Source organism: Venustampulla echinocandica (genome assembly GCF_003357145.1).
Source record: "Venustampulla echinocandica strain BP 5553 chromosome Unknown scaffold_7, whole genome shotgun sequence".
Taxonomy (NCBI): domain Eukaryota; kingdom Fungi; phylum Ascomycota; class Leotiomycetes; order Helotiales; family Pleuroascaceae; genus Venustampulla; species Venustampulla echinocandica.
In genome coordinates this window covers 140,996-161,968 of record NW_022474212.1, presented here as the reverse complement: position 1 = coordinate 161,968, position 20,973 = coordinate 140,996, and the positions used below count along the sequence as shown (strand labels likewise).

Genomic DNA, 20,973 nt, shown 5'->3' with positions numbered 1-20,973 from the left:
CAGCCCAAAGCGGAGTACTTCGCAGGTACAGTAGGTAGTAGTCCTTTGTCTAGTTTCCGTAGTGATCAGTGATAAAAGTTGGCCGAACGGGCGAACGGCGTTGTACACGCCCAGCTGCATTGATGTAGATCCCGAACTTTAGTATGTCTTGCATTTGATCTGCTAAGCCCTATTAGTCAATTTGGCCAATTGGTCAAATGGATGCCCCGTATGTCAATTTCACATGCAAATTTTTATAATTTGTCAGCGAATTTTCCGCGTCAAATCACCTATTTATCTACTCTCGGGATTTTAATATTAAACGCCCTTAAAAGATATTAAAGGTATTTGGCGTAATTGACGAATGGGCAAAATTGACCAACAGGGCTTAGCAGATCCACGTTGTGTTATCCACTTCGTCTCGCTTCCCCGTCTTACACTTCGGATCTGCCAGACCCAGTCCAATAGCACCACTCTACTTCCCTGGAACAATAACAATAATGATAAGGAGACTTTCTCCTCCGTGGACCCAACAATCTCGACCCTGCACATGGTGATAGTCATACTCACGAAAACCTGCTGATGCGGATCCCTATATTCTAGGCTGCATGTTGAATCGCAGATATGCAGGAGTGGTTTTTGCGATAAGTGCTCAGCGCCAGCTATCCGAGGTCGCTCAACTGGCGACCAGCCGTTTATCAACAGTTTCGTTCGCATACAACAACACAATCTTCTATATACAAAGTCGATCTGGTGGCTCCACTTATCCCGCTATTGGCCAGCCTTCCTCTGCCGTTCACAGCCTTCGCCAACCCCCAGAGAACGGGGGAAACTGCACAGAAGAAATTAAAGATGGCCTCAAGACTGCACAAGCCCGAGTGGGAATTGCCATCTCTAAGAGAAGTCCATCAGTTACCCGTAAGTAAAATGATCTATGGGTATTACCTTCAACCACTCGTCGCAAGCAATATCCTCATTCCAGGATCGTTACCTAATAGATAGGACGCTATAGGGCTTTCGTCATGGTATGTAGCAGTCCCAGATGGGACACATGGTAATGGCCTGACCGCTCATAGACTTCTACTGTGTTAAATTCTACCCCTACACCAAGCCAGGAGTGGACGACGTCTTTGCAGTTGTGGGCGGGGATCATGTAGGCTTGCCCTCGCTCCCATCCCTAATGGTTATATTTAGAGCTAATGTGGCTGAAGATATTAATCTGCCGACCTCCGCCGCCTGGAGGAAATGATAATCCGAAAGCTGAGGTCATACAATTTGTAGTCGAGAAGGAGGTGTGGCTTCCTTTCTACTCATTGGGTTTCTTTCTAATGTGTAATATAGCCCGGAGAAGACTTTTTCACTTGCGCATGGACGAAGGACTTGAAGAGCGGCGAGCCATTGCTTTGTGTGGCCGGGCATAACGCAAATATTAAAATCATCAATGCATTAACGGGAAAGCTATTGAGAGTATGAAATCCTTTTTTCTTTCTTTCTAATAGTACATGGCGCTAACTATTATATAGACATTAACTGGCCATGGAGGGGTGAGTTCTTCCATATCTAAAGAATTATCTTGCTAAAGCATTTTAAGGAAATTTATGACCTGGCTATTTCACCTTTGAACCCTACCATTCTAGCATCAGCATCACTCGATTATACCGTGAGAATATGGAGCCTGGATCCCGCTCATGAAAACCAGCCTTGTGCTGCGATTCTAGAAGGAGTCGGCCATCGCGAAGCGGTTTTGTCTATAGTAAGCTCTAGGATAGGATGCTGAGGTTTCCCCTCTGACGTACAAAGGCATTTCACTCAACTGGCCGATACCTGCTGTCAGGTGGTGCTGATCACATCATTAACCTAGTAAGCCTAACAAGTCGTCAAATGTGCTTTCTCCCCTCCTAACTAACAATGAGTAGTGGACGTTGCCCGAGTTTCCAGATAAAAATACCGGCACCAGCAAACCTACCCGCATTCACTATCCTCATTTCTCTACTTCGGAAATTCATCATAATATAGTAGACTGGTAAGAGGATCTAGCCTTCCATTTTACCTACTAACATTTCATAGTGTTGCATTCCACGGAGATTTGATCTTCTCTAAAGTCGCCGTGGAAGAATGCATAGTCCTCTGGTCCATCACCAACTTCAACTCCAAAAATACCCCACCATCACCTGATTCTGCTCCCACGCCGCATGATACACAGCGGGAAACACGATCAGCCTTCTCGTCATCAACCCTCTCCACCAGCGGATCCTCCAACCAATACACCCGCCTTCTTCAATTCGACACCCCAAAAACTACAGAGAGCGCTATCACATTCACCCGCTTCTCCCTTTATCCCGGCGATAGCACCCACAACCCCGTTCTCTCCTTCTGTAATGCGACCTCCAAAGCCCTGTTCTGGGACCTGGGTCGTCTTGAGGCATATCACGATCTGCTAAGCTCAGGAGCAGATCTCACACAAACTGCCACCCGGCCACCATTCCTGAACCCATTTCAGCACCGGAATCAGTCTTCGATGCATGGCACTCCCGCTCAGATATCAAAACAGAGGGCAAATAGTCCCACAGAGTCATGCAGCAGTCGCCAGACTGGTAGCGATGTTCTGACGGGGGATAAGGAGAAAGGAAAAGTTGATTGGGATAAGAGTCTCAAGAACTGGGCGGGGAAGTACGAGATGGGGGATGTTCTTGAAGCGCTTATTGCTCATAAAGAAGAGATCGTTAGGGGGGTGAGCTTCACAGGACGAAGTTTGGCATGGAGTAATACCGGGAACTGGTGTGTTGTAGCAGGAAGCGGTGGGGTCTTTACGTTGTTGCATCGCTGGGGGCGATGAGAAGACTGGTACGGGGTTCGGTCAGTCAAAGCAATACTAGTATTAATAGGCAAGGCCAGAGTTTGCAATTGAAGCCTTTACATAAACGTAGAGCGGCCGTAGCAGAGTTCATAAGTATTATCTTATATCATGAAAAATCCAATGCATTTGACAACCAAGGAGACCGAACCCGCTATAATACAATTATAATTCGTTTACTAATCCACCTTTCCATTGCTATTCCCGCCCAGTAGACCATCTTTCTCATCCAGTTTGAAGAAGCCGCCTCGACTTTTCCTTATACGCCCGCGTCCCCAGGTCATCGCACCAAGCACAATACCCGCGAAAATCCCGATCGATAAGAAAGGATGTCCGGATATAGCCCCTCGGATATCAAAGAATAGCTTCTCAAAGCTCGAAACTGTAGTTTTGGCCTTGATTTTTGGAGGCGAGTGAACAACTTTGCCGATAGTTTCAAGAATTGAAGTTCTTGATGGCATGATGAAATTGCCACTGATAGTTGTATCCCAATACCGGCGGTTCTTTTATTGTTAGCCTGGAAATTTTCTCGGGATAGGGATAGGAACTCACATCTTCATCGTTGATGATGACTTTCTCACCATCCTTGGCCACTTCAATTCCATACGTTGTTCGTATCCATCTCTCCCAGAACACCCCATCGACCCAGGCAAAACCGACTTCCTTTTGCTGGGATTGATCCATATTGATTCTGATACTCTTGGCCGCCCGCAAAGCTCGCTGGTCATTACGGTCTTCCGCTTCTTCGATTCTCAACTGCTTTGCATCTCTTAATTCTTGACGCTCACGTTGGAATGCCGCAGTCTGTCTATCCATCCATTCCAAAGCAGCACTCTTGATTTCTTTCTTGGCCATTAAAAACTCGTCCGGCCGTTCACGGGTCAGGATACCAAGCACCACCAACTTTCCGTTCATAATTTCTCTCGAGTTAGTGGCTGTTAGCTCTGGGACGATTGGAAGCCACACGGACTGCATCCAGTGGAGGACTCGTCGGAAGTCACGCATTTCTTGGGGCGTTAGACCGGTATAATACGTGGGGCGGCCGTCTCGTGAGACCAACATTCTGGGCCAGGTCGTGATCTTGAATCGGTCGACAAGAGCTTGATCCTTCGTCTTGACTAACTTTGCGTGGCCAATCAAGCTCAATGTCAACCTTTCTAGGGCCGCAAAATCCTCGCTCGTGGTGGCGTGATCGTAGAAATAAACAAAGATGACTTCCTCGCTCTCTTCCAATTCTTCGAACTCTTCAGCGTCAACATCTCTAACCCCATCCCCGACATCAATAGCTTTATTGGCGTATGACACGAAGTCACCCAATCCTCTCAAGCCATCATACTCAACGCGTTCGCCGCCTCGGAAGAACAAAATAGATGGGTATCCCCTTACCCGGACGTCTTTGCACAGTCTCGTCTCGACATCACAATTGACCTCGCCAATATTCAGTCTACCTTTCATTTCCTTCGCAAGTTGGATCCAGTTGGGAGCCATACCCTGGCAATGGCCACACCAGGGTGCGTAGAACTTTATTAACCAAGGGTCTTGCGTCATGGTGACAGAATTCTGGAAGCTCTCTGCAGTGAAAGGCACAGATGCGCCAAGCGGATTTGGGGTAGAGGCTGGCTTTGCTGGCTTCTTTTTTACAGGCGTGGCTCTGTGCGCTGGTGATTTCGTCTTCGTCTGCGAAACATCGGTGCTGATTGACGGTGACATCGATTTGCCCTTGCTGCCCTTCTTGGATCCTTTGGGCGGGGCAGATGCCGGAGCCTGTAAATCACTGCTACCCTTAGCTCCAGCCTTTGGCAGCTCAGGCCCACCAATTGGCCGGGAACCAGGTCTGATGGTTTCGAGTGTATCCTCAACGAAGTCACTCAAAGCTTTCATAGCCTCGGCCCTTACGGGCCCCGACATTCTCTTCACTTCCTTTCCATCCTTATATAGAATGAAAGTAGGCCAGTTCTTCACGTCGTGTTCTCCACACGCGTCTCCAAAAGCAGAACAATCGAGAGACCCAAAGTGGAAATTGTAATAAGCGGGGAATGTGTTCAAAGAAGTCGATGCGCTATCTTCGGAGGAGCCAGCGGGCACAGGTTTCGAGGTCAAGTAAAACTCGTACAGTGTTTGCCAGATAGGCGCGATTTTTAAGCAATGTGGGCAGTAAGGTCTAAGCTAGGTTAGCAGCTACCACTATGATTTTGTCCAGCTGCTCGCGCATGAGGATAACTGACGAGTGATGTTTTACAAACCAGTAGCCGTCCTTCACTGTAGAATCGAACGCGCCTCCAGCTATTTCCGGCAAAGGTGGTACTTCGATTCCATTAAAAATTGTAGGCTCCGGAACATCTGTGGAACCCTTCTCAGATATATCGCTGTTTGGTTTTGGCTCGGATGACTCTGCTGTTACCACAGAAGCGAAAAGGGCACAAAGGATCGGGAGCGCAAGGAGCCGCATCTTGATGGAGTCCTGGTGGCGGTGCCGTTCTCCTACGACTTTAAGCCGGCGAGAACGCCGTCAGGGAAAGGAGAGAGGTAGCAGTCGCCGGGGTTTCGAATCGGCAGAATTGAGCAATGCCGTTGAAGCTGTAAGAAATGGTGAACCAGGCCTCACAAAATGCTGCTCATCCGCTGGAAGGAGTAAAGAGTGAATGCGAGTCCAGGCGTGTTGTATCCGACACCATTGCTCCAAGACGCTCAATTAGAACAGGATCGCCATATTGGCAACGCTAGACTTCAAGTAGACTAGCTTCTTTCCTTTATGTAACCCCTGAGGACTGGAAAAGGCCAAGGTCCCTGCTGAGTCAGCGCCCGCTACCACCTAAGCCACCCGCCGTCGACTAGCTCGAGATTAAGTAAGCGAGGTGAGGAATACCAGTGACCTTGAGGCTTGAGGCTTCTACCTTGACCTCAACCACTTATTACTTCATACCTACCTAGGCTGTACGATTACTACGATCCTAACGGAGACATATCAAAACAGCTTCAGAATAGCGCCTTCGGGAGTTCTTTCTGCTTATCCATTACCAGCCCACCACCACCGCAGTGATGGAGGACACGCATGAGGAGCCTCCTCGGAAGAGACGAAGATTAAGCAGTGGCGACGACTATGATACTGACCACAAAGACAGAAACTTACCTATGAGTCTGGCCAGCTCGATATCTCCGCCCCCGGCACGTCGGCCTCCAGTCCCCCAACTTCCAAAGGTCATTCCGTCCCCTTTCCAGCTTACCTGGGTGCGCGATCTTCCTGCATCGTCCAATGTTGATGCGGTCTCTCTCAAAGATATTCTTGGTGACCCGCTCATTGCGGAATGCTGGGAGTTCAATTATCTGCATGATCTTGATTTTCTCATGGAAGCATTTGACAATGATGTGAGAGATCTGGTCAAGGTTCACGTGGTCCATGGATTCTGGAAATCAGAAGATCCCTCTCGTCAAGCCTTGCAGGTAGGTGCTCTTCTAGCTTGTTGAGCCCCTTTAGTTTTCGAAGGTCTCTTACCACACATTTCTTGGGATGGGCTTGCTTTCTGTTGCCGTTGGTTGACATGGTTTGTCAGTTGCAAGCTGCCAAGTACGCAAATATAACTCTCCATACCGCCTACATGCCCGAGATGTTTGGAACTCATCATTCAAAGGTATAGTTTCAAGTCTCGAAGTGAGTGAGAGTTGGCAGTTCAACTGACCTGGGATGCAAGATGCTTATTCTCCTACGCCATGATGCGTGTGCACAAGTCATTATTCATACTGCCAATATGATTCCTTTTGATTGGACCAACATGACGCAGGCAATCTGGAAATCACCAATTTTGCCAGAACTCCCTAGCAACGCTCCTCCCGAGAGTGTATCAAGTGAGATGGGCAGTGGATGTAAATTCAAGACTGACCTTCTCAACTACTTGAAAGCGTATGATGGTAGACGAACAATCTGCAAACCTTTGATCCAACAACTTTCAAAGTATGACTTTTCAACGGTTCGTGCGGCATTGGTAGCCAGCGTTCCTGCTAGACAAGGTATTGAAACAGATTCGGAGACTACCTGGGGTTGGCCTGGGTTGAGAACCGCTTTGAGCTCGGTACCTGTGAAAGGAAACGAGCCAGAAATCGTCGTACAGATCTCTTCAATAGGAACTCTTGGGCCAACCGACAAATGGCTCGATAATATTCTCTTTGCAACTCTCAATACCTCAAAGAACGGAAACAAATCCAAGTCCAAATTTCATATTGTCTTTCCGACCCCTGATGAAATTCGGAGAAGTCTCAATGGATACCGCTCGGGCAGTGCCATACATCTTAAAATACTATCCGCTGCTCAAGCAAAACAGCTCCAATATCTGAAACCATTATTATATCACTGGGCTAGAGATGCTGGTCAAAACGATACCGGTATGCACTTTTCATCTGTTACAGATCTAAAATTTCGAGAGGGAAAAGCTGATGATTACTAGCAACCTCTGAGGATATCTCGGATGCTGGACGAAAAAGAGCTGCCCCCCATATTAAGACTTATGTTCGCTATGCAGACAAAACCCGGTCGTCGATTGACTGGATGCTTGTGACTTCCGCAAACATGTCAAAGCAAGCATGGGGAGACCCGATAAATGCTTCGGGGAAGGTTCGAATATGTAGCTACGAAATCGGGGTTTTGGTGTGGCCCGAGCTGTTTGGGGAGGGGGCTACTATGGTTCCTACCTTCAAGACCGATATGCCCAAAGCCGAGTCAGATGTGGCCAGCCACATTGTTGTTGGGGCGCGGATTCCATATGACCTCCCTCTCCTCAAGTACGGGGAAGACGACGAGCCGTGGTGTGCGACTGCATCATACACTAAACCAGACGTAGGCAAGCTCCTCTCAGACTATTAATTTTCTCTCCTCTCCCAACTTCGTTTTCACACCCGTGAGACTTACTTGCTCGCTTTTCCTTGCTCGTTCGACTAGGATGGATATGCTGACGTGAGACTATAGTGGAAGGGGGAGACATGGAGGAACTAAGTAGGAATTCAATCCTGGCGAAGCTTGACATCCTTCAACCTCTGTATCACTATGCTTAACTTGCCACGATATTTTAGAAATTGCTGGAGATATAGCTTTGAAGAATAAGATTCCTAAAGCCGTGATGCTTCCATGCCATGCATACAAATCTACTCTACCCCCATGAAATATTGCCGCGCCAGAGGTATCTACCGCGCTACCAAATCAAGTAACTGGACTAGCGGTATGGAATTCCTTATCCATCCCTTAAGCACCGCCAACGGCCTCAGGAGACTTGTCCGCGTCGTAGCCGTACTTGGTCTTCATGCTCTCAACCAACTTGACATATCGTGCCTTCGCAGTCTCGGCATCGATACCCTCATCAACAACCGCCTGCCACGCCCTCTTCTTTGCCTTTCCCTGTAAAACGAAAGCTATCAGAAACTTCCTCCTTGTATTAAGTGTAGACCGCAATCAAACGCACCTTGAGATCGAAGGTGCCTGGGTTATCCGCCTTGGTGATATCCTCACCGGTCGCAACCTTGTACAGCCCTATATGTGGACCATCAGCACAACTGTCATGTTTTAGTTTTCCGACGCATCCGAGGGCGGTATACCGTAGAGCTCTAGTAGATCGTCATTGCTGGGCTTGGAAGTAAGCTTCTTCGAGTCGGCGACTGCGGTTTCAAATGTTGACATGATGGTGGTGGGATGTTCGTTACGTGGTTCTGGATTCCAGAAATGTTGTGGTCAGCCGCAGTACGTATAGTATTATATTATGGGCTGGAATAGTGGTTATACTGACTTGTGGATTTCTAGTTGTTGTGGTGGGTGGTTGTTGGGTTAGTTGTTGAGGTTTAGAAAGGCGGGGCCCATTAAGGTTAGGGCCCGAGGCTAGTGGGGCAATGCAGGAGGCGCAGAGTCAACTTCGTTCTTGCAGGCAACGCCCAATACAGTGATGAAGTCTTGTGCGAGTTGTCAAGAGATATGGGATATTTTGAAATTCCATTAGATTGTAACTTTCTTTTAGTGATACGAAACCACTGCATTTCTCCCTTCGCAGGTTATCCTATTCCACGGACGCTAGTTGGAGAGAAATACATCCATAATCGACCGGAGTCCTGGCACGAAATAAGAAGGGTTTTTGCCTACCTACCTAGGTAGGTAGGATGGTAGCTATCAAGTGGGACTTGTTCGTGCCAGCAGGATTTTTGAAGCCATCGCTTCAAGCTTCTCACACCGAAACCTGCATCTTATAGTTGACATTCTTGAGTTAAGGCGTTCCATTGTGGAAGCTCTGCTCTGTAATCTAATAATAGACACGTCCGCCGGTTCGGAGCTGGTCAGAGAGAAACCATGGGTCTCCTTTAACAACACTTAGCTTGTCTACGTCTCGATAATCTTAACTAGATCAAACGTCCAGTCTCTACTTTTAGTTTATCGACCCCATGTTGTAGTTCGAACTGGGGCGAATCTAATTCACCGCATTCCTAATCGTCCATGTGATCGGGGCAGCCGTTGTCAAGTCACTAATACCAACCCACTCCCGTCGTGCGGCCGTGGCCAAATCAACCACCACGAGGGCGTCATCATGGCCTTTGAATGCTCAATGATGGCGTCAACCAACTCCTTGTCGTTGCGGGCGACGGATCCTTGTGAAACACCCATAATATTTTATTGCCCTTGTAGATTATCTGATCCTATCAGTTTGGTTACGCGGTCGAAGCCTCTCTCTTGCCTTTTAGAACGACGCCTCCAAATCGAATGGCAGTGCGTGCAGTCGCTCCTTGGATGTTTCGCGGAAATGTTTATACATCTGCAAGATTGGTTATTCTGGCGGCTATGGAGTCGAGGATAAGTACTCCAGGCTTTTCGGTATCTACTAAATAGCTATCTCTGCTTTTCTGCGAGCTGCCTGGGGAGGTTCTGGACCAAACGGTGCTACACTGATGCTAGACAGCGGTATAGGAAGCACTTTGGGTCCTAATCTCGTTGTGGAATGTAGGAGTTCTACACTCTTATAATGTGTAGCGTTCTTTGGGAGGCAGCTTCACTCGGTTGGAGAACTGGTCCCCTAGGATTGATTGAATGTATACCTACCTAGGTATAGAAACAGGTTTTGCATCAGGTCGATACGTGATTTAGCTGTATGAATCATATGCCAACAATTTCCCCAACTAAATCTCACTTACCGCCAGATATCTCTTCTCGTTGACCTGTACTGCATCGACAGTGGCTTGTACTTACGGTTAGCGTCGACTGAATTAAACAAGCTTATCTCGCTAGGACCTGATCTTCTCTTGCCTTGTAGCAACTGTAGACCAGGAGATTGTTTGCTAAGGAAAACGGATGGGAAAACCTCGAGTTGAGAGGCTGAATGTTCGGATGCGGAGAACGAGCCATCAGATAATATCGAGAAGCAAGAAGAGAGGAGCACCGCAGGAGGAGGGTATAGCAGAGAGAGAAAATGGGAGCAGGTATGAACTCAAGCCGTCCTCTCGAAGCTTCTTCGAGGGGCCTCGAGACACCTCCATCGTTTGGGGCTGGCTGGCCGATAGGCATCGTAGCATCCCGCAGTACATCTTGGGGACCGCTACTGCGGCTCCGGAGTTCGTACTCATCCAGCTGACAACACGGCGTACAGCGTGCATATTCGCCCACGGAAAAGCTGGAATGCAGTTGCATCAAGCTCAGATGGCGAAGCACGGACAGGTGAAGTGGACTCGGTCTGGACGTTTTCCCAGCGAGCAGACCGCCCCTGTAGCCGGGCGCAGCGTATGTAAGCATACAGGATTCTGGAAAAAGCACATATGACGGGGCGAGGAGTGTGGAACACTCGCGCCTAGGACTAAGCCGTCGACCGCCCCTCGATGGAGTACTCCGGTCCTGGGAATTATCCATCCACTCAGGTAGCGATGCCAGTAGTACTTGACTTCGTATTTGGTACCGTGCCTCCGTATAGGTACCGTAGTCTGCTCTTCCTCCGTCGTCCACCCTCCGTACCTGAGATTGGAGACGAGTGAGTACTTGGTGGCACTTTCGTAGTGTGAACGGCGAACCCGATGGCACTGTACGATACGATGCGATAGGATATGATATGATACCGATGATACGTGGAGGCAGCCACGTGGTCGATGTTGTCCAGTACCAGCGGAAGGAGTCAGGATGGCACCATCATGTCATTAATAATTATCCCCATTATTCCGACGGTGAAGCAGCTCGAGGTTGCACCTCCTCTCCCCTCGTCGCACCTCATCTATCCAACTTTTATTAAGCATCCGCTGTATCCGGAGGGGGCAGAGGGGATCCCTTCGAGGGAAGAGTCGAGTCGAGCGAGCCAAGAAAGGGCCCTTCCCTTTCCCCTCAGCTCGGAAGCATGCAGCACGGTTTGTACTGTAACTGTGCAGATAGACTTTGCAGGTACATCAAAAGTGATCCAAGTACTGTACTTCGGGAGTTGAGAAGGGTCTGCGTCTTCCATCTGGGGCTTCCATCTGCATCTGCGTCTGCGTCTGCATCTGCATCTGGATCGGTGTCTGCATCGGTGTCTGCATCGTGGTACAGCAGCAGTATGTATAATAATGTATATGTATGTAGTACAGAGCAGAAGCAGGAAGAGGGGCGGCGCAGGGCCGGGCGCAGTGTGATGCATGGAAACATTGGAAGGAGGAGGGGAAAACTGATGCACGTGGCCAGCGGTGCTTCTGCCTGCTTCGTACGTAAGGCCGTAGTGGTACTCTGCACTGCACTGCGCTCTGTTTGATCGGGATGATGGTGATAATAGCGATGATGATGATATGATATGATGACGATGACGACGACTATGACTCTGTGGAGGATGCGACTCTTTTCTTGATAATGCTGACTCGGACTGTCCTGGCGGTCTGGCATGGTATGGAATAGTATGGTATGGTTTCTCCCGGGCAACGGCAATCAATCGTGAATGGTACATGTATGTACATTGTATGTATATTACAGTCTCCAGACGATGGACTGATCTCCTCCCCCAATCAGGACATGAAACTCCCCATCGGTCCGGCCCCCGCTGAATGGCGATTCTGTTCTTGTGTGAGCTAATTGTGGTAATTCTGGTAATTCTGGTATCCCCTGGTATTCCCTGGTATTCCCTGTGGCCCCAGGACCCAGGACCCAGGACTCCAGAGGAGTGGGCCACAGGGCTGGCAGCGTGGGGGCGTTTGGTGGCATTGGTGGTGGTGATGATGGTGGTGGTGGTGGTTGGCACTACGTACTTTGTCAGTACGAGAAATAGAAATTGTGGTGAGTGAGGGGGGACTGAGGGACTGAGTGCACTGTCCTCTACTGGACTGCACTGTACTGTACTGTACACTCACTGCCTTTACCCCAAGGTACAGTACGAGTATACCGGGAGTAGTACAGCAAGACAGCAATAATACTGCAATACTGCAATACAGGAGCTGCTGTATAGCGTTACTCGTAGGGGTCCTTTCCCTTCCCCTCTCCCCTCTCCCCTCCCCCCCCCTTTTAGTACGCGCCGTATGCAGTCTGTACCATATGAAGTCGTACTCAGCAGACTGCAGACCCTCCACAGACTCACCACTCGTCGCAGGACTCGTAGGCGCCTATACCGGACAGCCTCACTCTCATTCTCATTCTCATTTCCGCTTCCACCACTGGATGGCTCTGGATCGTGATGGTTGGTATCTGGCGTGGTACGACTCGCACTCGCACTCTGCATCCATTCACTGAGATCCCTCCGCTGCTCTCCGCCCCGTTCCATGACGCTCACGCTCACGCTCACTCTCACCCAAGTCTCCCACTCAACTCTACACCGCTCGCCGCCGCCGGCCTGCATCCCACTACCTCGTACGGTCTGTACCACTCACTGCTCCGCAGACGGGAGATGGTTGACGGTAGACACTAGGTAAGGTACCTGTCACAGGCAGCGCACGTTGGGCGCGGTGCCGGTACCGTGTGTTTGTTTGTCGTTGACTCGTTTCGTCGCCCGCAGCCAGATATGATAGGGCCCCTCCCCCCAAACTAAAACCCCCTAGAGCCCCCTAAAGCCCCCATCGTACATCGCATCGCATCGCCTCGCAGCGCAGCGCAGCGCATCGGTGAGATCAGCCAGGCAGTGAACGACAGCGAGACACCGCTCAACCAACAATCCGTGCAGGTGGAGCCTTGTCGCCGGTGACCAGCTGATGAACGGGCGATTGGGGGGAACCATGCCATACTTTGATTGGGAAACTCTGTATCATACTATGCACATATTTCGGTGTTCGGGTCCCGGTCCCACGAAACTCAAAAGGGCCACCAGCCAGCAGCAGCAGCCAGCAGCAGCATGATGATGAAATAGCGAACGACGAGTCACGGTTGGGTCGGGTTGGGTTGGGTTGGGAATGGGTATATATAGAGACCATCGGAGAGGTCTTGGGATCCTTCTACTTCTCCCCAGCAAAGTAGAGAACACACACCGGCCCCAATTACTTTACTTTAACTTTACTCTTACAAGTTGCAACACACTAGCAACCAGCGAACCACCACAAGCGTCGCCCCAATCCCCACTACCTTACCAGACTACAAACACATAAATATCATCCTTCATAACCCACACCTCCCGCCAACGCCAGCAAATAATAGATATTCTCTCCTCATCTTCAACAAAGATCAGAGAGCTGTCCTCATTGCATACCTTATTGCACTCATAGCAATTCCACATTGCATATTTGCCTCCAGCCTACTTACTACCCACACTACCCCACTACCTCACTACCTTACTATCTCACTACTCCCTCCACAACACTAGCACCAACACCAACACCAGCAATGGCCGTCACCACCCCAAAACCTCTCACCAACCACTGCTGTGGCTACTGCTGCAAAGCCGAGGAATACGGCACGCACGAGAATTGCGGCTGGTGTGACGTCACCGATTGTCTATAGCCGTACTTTCATACCACGCCCTCCCTCGGTTGTTTCATTTACGCCTACCTACTCTATCTGCATTTACAATTTTTTTGCATTCTTTACATTTTTTACGTCCCGTGACCATTTTCAATGTTGCATGTGTGGACGGGGGAAGGGGAGGGAGGAGGGGGGACTTGCTCCATTTACGGGGGAATGATGACGCTGTTTTTTATCAAGCATTGGTTTTTGCTCGCCTCGACGGATTGAGCTGATGGGATGGGATGGGATGGAGTTACTATACCAAGGCGCTTGGGATTGGGTTGGTTTTCTGGGATTTGGGATTTGGGAATGGGAATGGGCTCTTGGTCTTGGAATAATTGGATCTTGGAAATCGGATCTGGGGATTGGGTTTTGCAAGGTGTCTGCCAAGGTTCATGGCATAGCATGGGGAAGAAAGGCTTCTTTTGGGGGTTTTCGGAGTTCACCAACGCAGGCTCTCACGCTATGCGATTGGATTGCATGAAACGGTACGACTTCCACTAGGGAAAGTGGGAAGGAAGGGTAGCGGATAGCAACTTTCGCTCCAGCTTGTGATTATATACTAGCTCATAAATTATTCCACATGAGACCTAAAACGCCTGTGCCTGGTATCATTCACATCCCATCCATATTAATAGAAGTGCATACTCCGATGTCCGCCCATATGTAAAATGCCCAAACTATTTGCAGCCTCCCCCATACCACTATCCAAGGCTCAGGAACACCGCCGAGATGCTGCCCTTGTCGTACTTGACATACTTCCCCTTCCCCTTGTCGACTTCATGATACCGATCCCAGAATCGACCGTACAATGGCTCGATCATCTGCTGCAGCTGCCGCGCAAGGGTCTCGCGCACCTCTCTCTCCATGCTCAAACTCTTATGCTTAGCTACCAGATCATCAAAGCTAGCGTTGAAGAGTCGGAATTTATCTTTGATAGCATCCTTGTCTTTGCTGCTAAGACCCTTCAGGATAGCTGCCGAGTCAATGGCCGCTGCGGAACCCGAGGGCGGCCGTTGTGAACCCCGGTTGGTGTATTGGACATCGAGGAGATGGGTAGATGGTTCGCGCCATGCCATCGTATACATCTGGGTACCGGTCTTTCGCCATCTTTCGACATCCGCCATGCGAGGGGAGAGTAAGGGTTGGAGGTCCGAATTTCGAATCATGCGATCGACGATAGTAGCGTTATTGGCGATGAAGACACCGATGGTGGACTTTGTTTTCTGCAGGGTCGATTTGGCCTTTTGTTCGAGTGTATTGAGGAGTGTGTCAATGGTATCCATACTATAATGCGCAAAGATCTGTTTGCCATCCGCTCCGATATCGAAGGAGCTGAGACTGGGAATTTGATCCGAAGAAGCGTTACTGGATCCGCCTGACTTCCAGCCCCCATCACCTAAGGAGATCATGATGCTCGAGATAGGACGTAAGAAATCGGCCATGGTCTGCAGCCGGGTCATTGTCTCGGATGTTATAGGTACGGCAGCGGCATCTAGTGGAATGTTCACCGTGGCGCTTATACGCCGGCGGGTATCCTCCAGCAGTTCGCCCAGTGACCACTTCGCCGTTTCCCGTATAGGTTTGAGTGCCGCCGCAAAAGAAGGCTTTAGTTCCCCTGTCCTACTATCCAAGTTGGATGATAGATTAGACATAATTTCAATAATTTCGTACGCAAGGTAGCAATCGGTGGTGAGGTTGGCTTTGATGTGTGTGTTCAGCTCCCGGAGGGTTCTTGCAAGCTCTGAGATAGCTCCCTGGCAAGTCAAATTTAGGACCCTGCCGAATTCGTCTCGAGAGAACAAGGAACATATATTGTCGTATTCAGCTAGGAAAATCCCTTCCATCCCTCGTGCATATGTCCCCATACCGTTTGTTCCTTGCCTATAGACAGCATCAGGAGTTTGCTTTCTCGCCGTGTTGACCGACGCAAACGCTAGGTTTTGTAGTGTGGATGTGAGGTATGGACCGCGGACGCTTGCATATGCCTGTACTATCGGCGATTCCCCCGAGATACTAGACTGTCGCGTGGATGAAGCTATAAAGGAGTTCATGAGCCCTAGGCGAGTGGTTGTATCCTGGGAGAGTACCGGGAAAGGTTTGTCCTTGGTGATATAGTGTAGCGGCTCGACCGGCATAGAGTCTTCTTGCAGTAATCTTTTAAAGTGGCCTTCTAATTGCGTGTTGCCGGACTTGAGGAGCCTGCCTAGGTCGGCGGCCGCTTGTTGATTCGATCGGAGGTTCGTTTGCTGCATCTCTGAGAGCGCTTTATTGACACGCTTCATCGAACTGAGAAAAGCGGCCAGGCCTGCCTCTTCTGGCCTATGCAATAGTCAGTAACTGCTTTGTCTGCTTCATTTCTAGAGAAACCGACCCCTTCCGAATGATTTCTTCCTCATTACTTTTAATATCTGAGGGTTGTCTGATCCGATCGATCGCTGAGAGCACCGCATCGATATCTGCAGACAGTCAGAACATGATTCGGAGATGTGATTCAACCAGAACGAAAGAACATACTGGTGCCCAGAGTTTGGAGCTTTTGAGTATTGCCAAAAAGGGGCCCGACGGCATCCTGAACGCTTCGTCCACTGGACTCGAGGCGGCCGAGGGACGATTGAATCTTCTTAGTCAACTGGGTAGTCTTCTCGAGCCTCGAGTTGAGCACCTCAACCTCGGCGCGGGCCTCCTCATCCGCAGCGTGTCTCGACCCCAGAGATATGGCCATCTTGTGTTGCTGTCGCCAAGTACTCCATTCGGATAGATACTCATACTGGTACATGGCGATGACCCCGGGTTTGCGCTAGGCCATAAGAGGCCTCACGCGCGGAGACCGCCTTTGGCAGAAAGCTGCGACAAGTTTGAGCTTGGGCTGGTTCGCGAATCATGGGACGAACACGATAATGAGCGTTTTCCGTAGGTATGTAATGGGCTATGCTGCTGTGCAGTGACAGAAGATGAGGACGAGAGAAAGGGTCTGGGGGGGGGGGGGGGGAAGGAAAAGAGCAAGAGCGGCAATTTCATTCTTTCCTCCTTAGGTCTCTTTGGGCGCTTGTAGTTGCAGTCAATGTGCTGTGTGGCGGTCACGTCCCTACCAACCTCTATATCATAGGCATGATAGAATACTAGAATACTTTCCTTTTCCTATCACCCGGTGCCATGTCACGTCTTCGTGGCAGCCGCGACAGCAGATTCGCCGGGCCCCAGAGCATTTTGATTTATGCTTATACAGCCCTCGGATTGCGTTGTCGCAGGTTGATTTGGCTGCGGGCCAGATAATCATCATCGACTCGTACATAGTACCCAAGACTCGAGATACCACGATAAATAAGTAAAGAACCGTGAGCCAACCGGTATGCCAAGGTGGCATGAACATGATCTGCCACTGGCTGCCACTGCCAATAACTTCAAGGTTATTATTATTAGAGTACAAAGCACTTCGTACCGACTGTCACTGATTCCAATGGATGGCGGATTGGGGGGGGGGATACACTAGCCACCACAGCCACAAGCCCACCATAAAGCCACACGTCACATGGAGAACAAAATGATCATCGAACTCGAAAATTACAACAATTGCTCGTCCCAAACTACTGGCAATCGAAACCATGCCATAGCCATATCTCTTGCATAGGTACCATTCGTCCCGCCACCCATTTATCATGTTCTATAGGCGTGATTGACCTGCGGCGGAGCTCCCTTCCTTCGTGATGTTGCTTTCAAGGCTCAGAGGGCCACCACTTCACACTGGACCTTGGCGACAAGGTGTTCGTCATGATAAGCAGCAACAACAACAACAACAACATATTCGATCCATATTTACAAGGACCCGGGGGAAACCCAAGCAGAAAATCCCAACCGCAAATTCTACTCTGATTGGTGCCACCTCCGCCGTTTTGGCGGGGAGTCTCACCTACATTTTATTCAGAAATGATTCTATTCAGCCTCTACCACCCACTCGTCTTCGAAGTGAGATCAGCGCGGAGCGATGTGAGCGGGAAGCTACCAAGGAGAAGAAAGAGGCAATTGCCGCAAATAACGCAGAACAACTCTCGGCGTTATCATTTCAACAAGAGAATCAAGCAGAGGTAGCTTCTTCGACTAATACAGCATGGGGAAGCTTCGCCGCCAAATTTGCTTCATTCTCCTCCATTACGGATGTACAATGGGGATCCGTGTCAGATAAAATGGTAGATTTTGTCCTGCCGGAATGGGCAAAACCCCTTCCCGACCACATCAGGAAGCTCCAGAGAGAACTCTCGATGGCCCCAGGTTCATTGGCCGATGAAATTTGGCAGGAAGCACATGATCCCTACTTAAACCCTGAAATTACGTCTTCTGCTTCTGTCAGAGTTTCCTCCGACCTCTGTGACGAGGAGAAAATCTTCCTAGGGAAGCGGAAGAAGGTGACCACAACTGCGTTAGCGAAATATCTCGGCATCCCAGAGGAAGAGGTACACCCTGATGACGTTCCAACGATAGCGATGGTCGGCTCAGGCGGTGGTCTCCGGGCTTTAGTTGCTGGCACAGGTTCTATGTTAGCAGCTAGCGAGGCTGGGCTCTTCAATTGCGTCACTTATACAGCCGGCGTCAGCGGGAGTTGTTGGTTCCAGGCACTATACAACTCTTCAATCAGCGGAAGGCGGCCAGATAGGATGGTTAGTCATTTGAAGCATCGTCTTGGAATACATATTGCGTATCCGCCTGCTGCCCTAGCAGCGCTTAACCAGGCCCCAACGAATAAATTCCTTCTTGGTGGGTTTGTGGAGAAATTGAAAGGAGACCCGGACGCTAATTTCGGCCTCGTGGATATTTATGGGCTTCTCCTAGCTGCAAGGCTCCTTATACCCAAAGGCGAGATTGGTGTGGATGAAAAGGACTTGAAAATCTCTAACCAGCGAGAATACATCAAGCATGGCGAAAATCCAATGCCAATCTATACTGCTGTACGGCATGAGATACCATTAATTGAACAATCGGAGCAGGAACAGCAAACAGGCGCCCCTTCCGACGAAACCAAAGATAAAGCCAAGCGTGAAGCATATTTCCAGTGGATGGAGATCACACCATACGAGTTCTTTTGCGAAGAATTTTCTGCGGGAATACCGACCTGGGCCATTGGGCGTAAGTTTAAGGATGGAAAGAATGTCACCGATGAAACTGGCTATCATGTTCCAGAGGTCCGCCTACCACTACTGCTGGGAATATTTGGGAGTGCCTTTTGCGCCACTTTGTCTCACTACTATAAAGAGGTTAAGCCACTACTTAAAGGGGTTATTGGTTTTGGGGGCCTTGATGAGATGATTGAGGGGAGAAATGAGGATCTCAGTAAAGTGCACCCAATAGATCCTGCATCTATTCCCAACTTTACATACGGTATGGAAGGACGCCTGCCAAAAACGACTCCAGAAAGTCTCTACAAGTGCACACACTTGCAGCTTATGGATGCAGGGATGTCGAACAACTTGCCTATTTATCCACTTCTCCGCCCAGGCCGAGACGTCGACATCTTAATTGCGTTTGACGCCTCTGCTGATATTAGGACTGAAAATTGGCTCTCGGTGGCGTCCGGCTATGCACGTCAGCGAGATATTAAGGGATGGCCTCTTGGAGCTGGTTGGCCTAAACCGACAGATTCGCCAGAGGAAACTGGCAGACAACTAGACGAAGCAGAACCAAGCACTGCAGCCGAGGCTCAATCCAAACTAGAAGAGGCCAAACAGGACCAGAATCAGCATCCGGGGGGGCAATCAAAAGAAACCACTTCAGATAGTAAGAAGGGCCCGAGCGATCTTGGATATTGCACTGTATGGGTTGGCACCACGGAAGAGCGCTCATCTACCACAGACGACGTCCCATCCAAAGCCGTCGAGGAAGACTGGCAGTTAATGGAGCCCAATGCGGGGATTTCGGTTGTTTATTTCCCTCTTTTGAGTAATCCAAAGGTAGAGGGGGTTGATCCAGAAACAAGTGATTACATGAGCACTGTAAGTCGTTGCTCTCCTCCAATACCTTGCGTTTTTCCGTCACATTTGATACTTCCTTCATAATTAACTCAAAGCGGCCCTGTACCCCATTTTCCTAAACCCCCCCCAAATTGGCTTTAATGCTAAATGCTAAATCTCGGATCATCTAGTGGAATTTTATCTACACATCGGATCAGGTTGATCAAGTTGTTGCTCTTGCAAAAGCCAACTTCGCGGAAGGCCAAGAAAAAACCCGGCGATGCGTACGGGCCGTGTATGAGCGCAAGAAGAAGAACAGGGAGGAGAGGGAGAGTAAGGAGAGGGAGGCGAGATTCAGAAGGAAGATGAGATTGGGGGTCGTGGGGAAGAAAGGAGAAGGTGATCACTTCTATCTTACTTGACACTTGTCCGCAATATTCTAGTTATGCAAAGGTCCATGACCCCAATCCTGGAGAATCGCCCAGAGCCAAGACGATCTGATTAAATGGCATATCAGCTAGCCATATAGAGCCCTGGGACATTTTGGTGCTCGCAGTTTCTTGGATCCTCAGCACTTGGCCATATTCAACCATTTGAGCACGACGGTGGGTTGCAACCGAAATCCGAGAAACCTCGGGCCCGGAAATACGGATGATGACTCCAGCTTGGTAGATATAAAATGTAATATAGAGACACCTAGACCCGAATTAGTCGAGTTAACCGAATATATATAATTGTATGATGTATTCGTAGCTACCTATGTAGGATTGTTTAAAGCAAGGCGAGTTCCTTATTTCTACTTCTTGAAAAGTCGCCCTTACTGGGCTGGCCGTAGATAAAGGAAGCATTAACCACATCAAGCCTATTAAAACACCTAACAAGCTATATCCATCTCTTCCGTCCGCATCGTTGAACAGCGGGTGTACTCTGAGTTTCCTTAAATAGACACGAACCGTACTTCGTACATTGGTAGCATCCGATCATGACAGGGTTTTCTATCCTCGGCAGTCGATCATGATCTGTGGGGACGCAAGGGACAAACATACGACATCCACGTCATCAGCAGTCGTCTCTCACTGGCAGCGCATAGGGAATACGAAGTATGAATATGGGATATGGTTACTGCGTACATACAGTATACGTACGAGTACCTAGCTTAGGTAATGTATATCACAAGAAAACATGAGGTGCTTGACTCGTGCCAGTGAATATTCGCATGCATTACTCCGTGCTTGGTACATTTAATTGCCCTAATGCCGACGGACCCCGCCCCAGCCCGGATAGTTCTAGTTATGCATCAGTAAGTC

At 49.4% G+C, this 20,973-nt stretch overlaps 7 protein-coding genes across 7 annotated transcripts; 3 read left to right on the top strand and 4 right to left on the bottom strand.

The window, feature by feature from the left end:
* Positions 1 to 587: 587 nt before the first annotated feature.
* On the top strand, positions 588 to 2,815 carry BP5553_07986 (uncharacterized protein; the record flags this gene model as incomplete). Its single annotated transcript, XM_032016609.1, has 9 exons — positions 588 to 897; positions 1,056 to 1,132; positions 1,191 to 1,271; positions 1,321 to 1,446; positions 1,503 to 1,523; positions 1,571 to 1,732; positions 1,780 to 1,839; positions 1,896 to 2,002; positions 2,047 to 2,815. 9 exons carry the CDS (start codon positions 588 to 590, stop codon positions 2,813 to 2,815), a joined length of 1,713 nt encoding a protein of 570 aa, XP_031866900.1.
* A 197-nt stretch (positions 2,816 to 3,012) lies between these two features.
* Positions 3,013 to 5,282, bottom strand: BP5553_07985 (uncharacterized protein; the record flags this gene model as incomplete). The annotated part of the gene is made up of 3 exons (XM_032016608.1): positions 3,013 to 3,336; positions 3,386 to 4,994; positions 5,059 to 5,282. 3 exons carry the CDS (start codon positions 5,280 to 5,282, stop codon positions 3,013 to 3,015), a joined length of 2,157 nt encoding a protein of 718 aa, XP_031866899.1.
* A 590-nt stretch (positions 5,283 to 5,872) lies between these two features.
* BP5553_07984 (Uncharacterized protein) lies at positions 5,873 to 7,688 on the top strand (the record flags this gene model as incomplete). The annotated part of the gene is made up of 4 exons (XM_032016607.1): positions 5,873 to 6,274; positions 6,385 to 6,462; positions 6,523 to 7,210; positions 7,273 to 7,688. 4 exons carry the CDS (start codon positions 5,873 to 5,875, stop codon positions 7,686 to 7,688), a joined length of 1,584 nt encoding a protein of 527 aa, XP_031866898.1.
* Positions 7,689 to 8,063: 375 nt separating this feature from the next.
* On the bottom strand, positions 8,064 to 8,495 carry BP5553_07983 (Acyl CoA binding protein; the record flags this gene model as incomplete). The annotated part of the gene is made up of 3 exons (XM_032016606.1): positions 8,064 to 8,216; positions 8,281 to 8,348; positions 8,414 to 8,495. 3 exons carry the CDS (start codon positions 8,493 to 8,495, stop codon positions 8,064 to 8,066), a joined length of 303 nt encoding a protein of 100 aa, XP_031866897.1.
* A 2,664-nt stretch (positions 8,496 to 11,159) lies between these two features.
* On the bottom strand, positions 11,160 to 12,630 carry BP5553_07982 (uncharacterized protein; the record flags this gene model as incomplete). The annotated part of the gene is made up of 4 exons (XM_032016605.1): positions 11,160 to 11,344; positions 11,397 to 11,680; positions 11,773 to 12,038; positions 12,373 to 12,630. 4 exons carry the CDS (start codon positions 12,628 to 12,630, stop codon positions 11,160 to 11,162), a joined length of 993 nt encoding a protein of 330 aa, XP_031866896.1.
* Positions 12,631 to 14,428: 1,798 nt separating this feature from the next.
* BP5553_07981 (putative exocyst complex protein EXO70) lies at positions 14,429 to 16,449 on the bottom strand (the record flags this gene model as incomplete). The annotated part of the gene is made up of 3 exons (XM_032016604.1): positions 14,429 to 16,046; positions 16,099 to 16,183; positions 16,242 to 16,449. The coding sequence occupies 3 exons, from the start codon at positions 16,447 to 16,449 to the stop codon at positions 14,429 to 14,431; spliced, it is 1,911 nt and encodes a 636-aa protein (XP_031866895.1).
* A 982-nt stretch (positions 16,450 to 17,431) lies between these two features.
* On the top strand, positions 17,432 to 20,088 carry BP5553_07980 (Lysophospholipase; the record flags this gene model as incomplete). Its single annotated transcript, XM_032016603.1, has 2 exons — positions 17,432 to 19,708; positions 19,858 to 20,088. 2 exons carry the CDS (start codon positions 17,432 to 17,434, stop codon positions 20,086 to 20,088), a joined length of 2,508 nt encoding a protein of 835 aa, XP_031866894.1.
* Between the last annotated feature and the right edge of the window lie 885 nt (positions 20,089 to 20,973).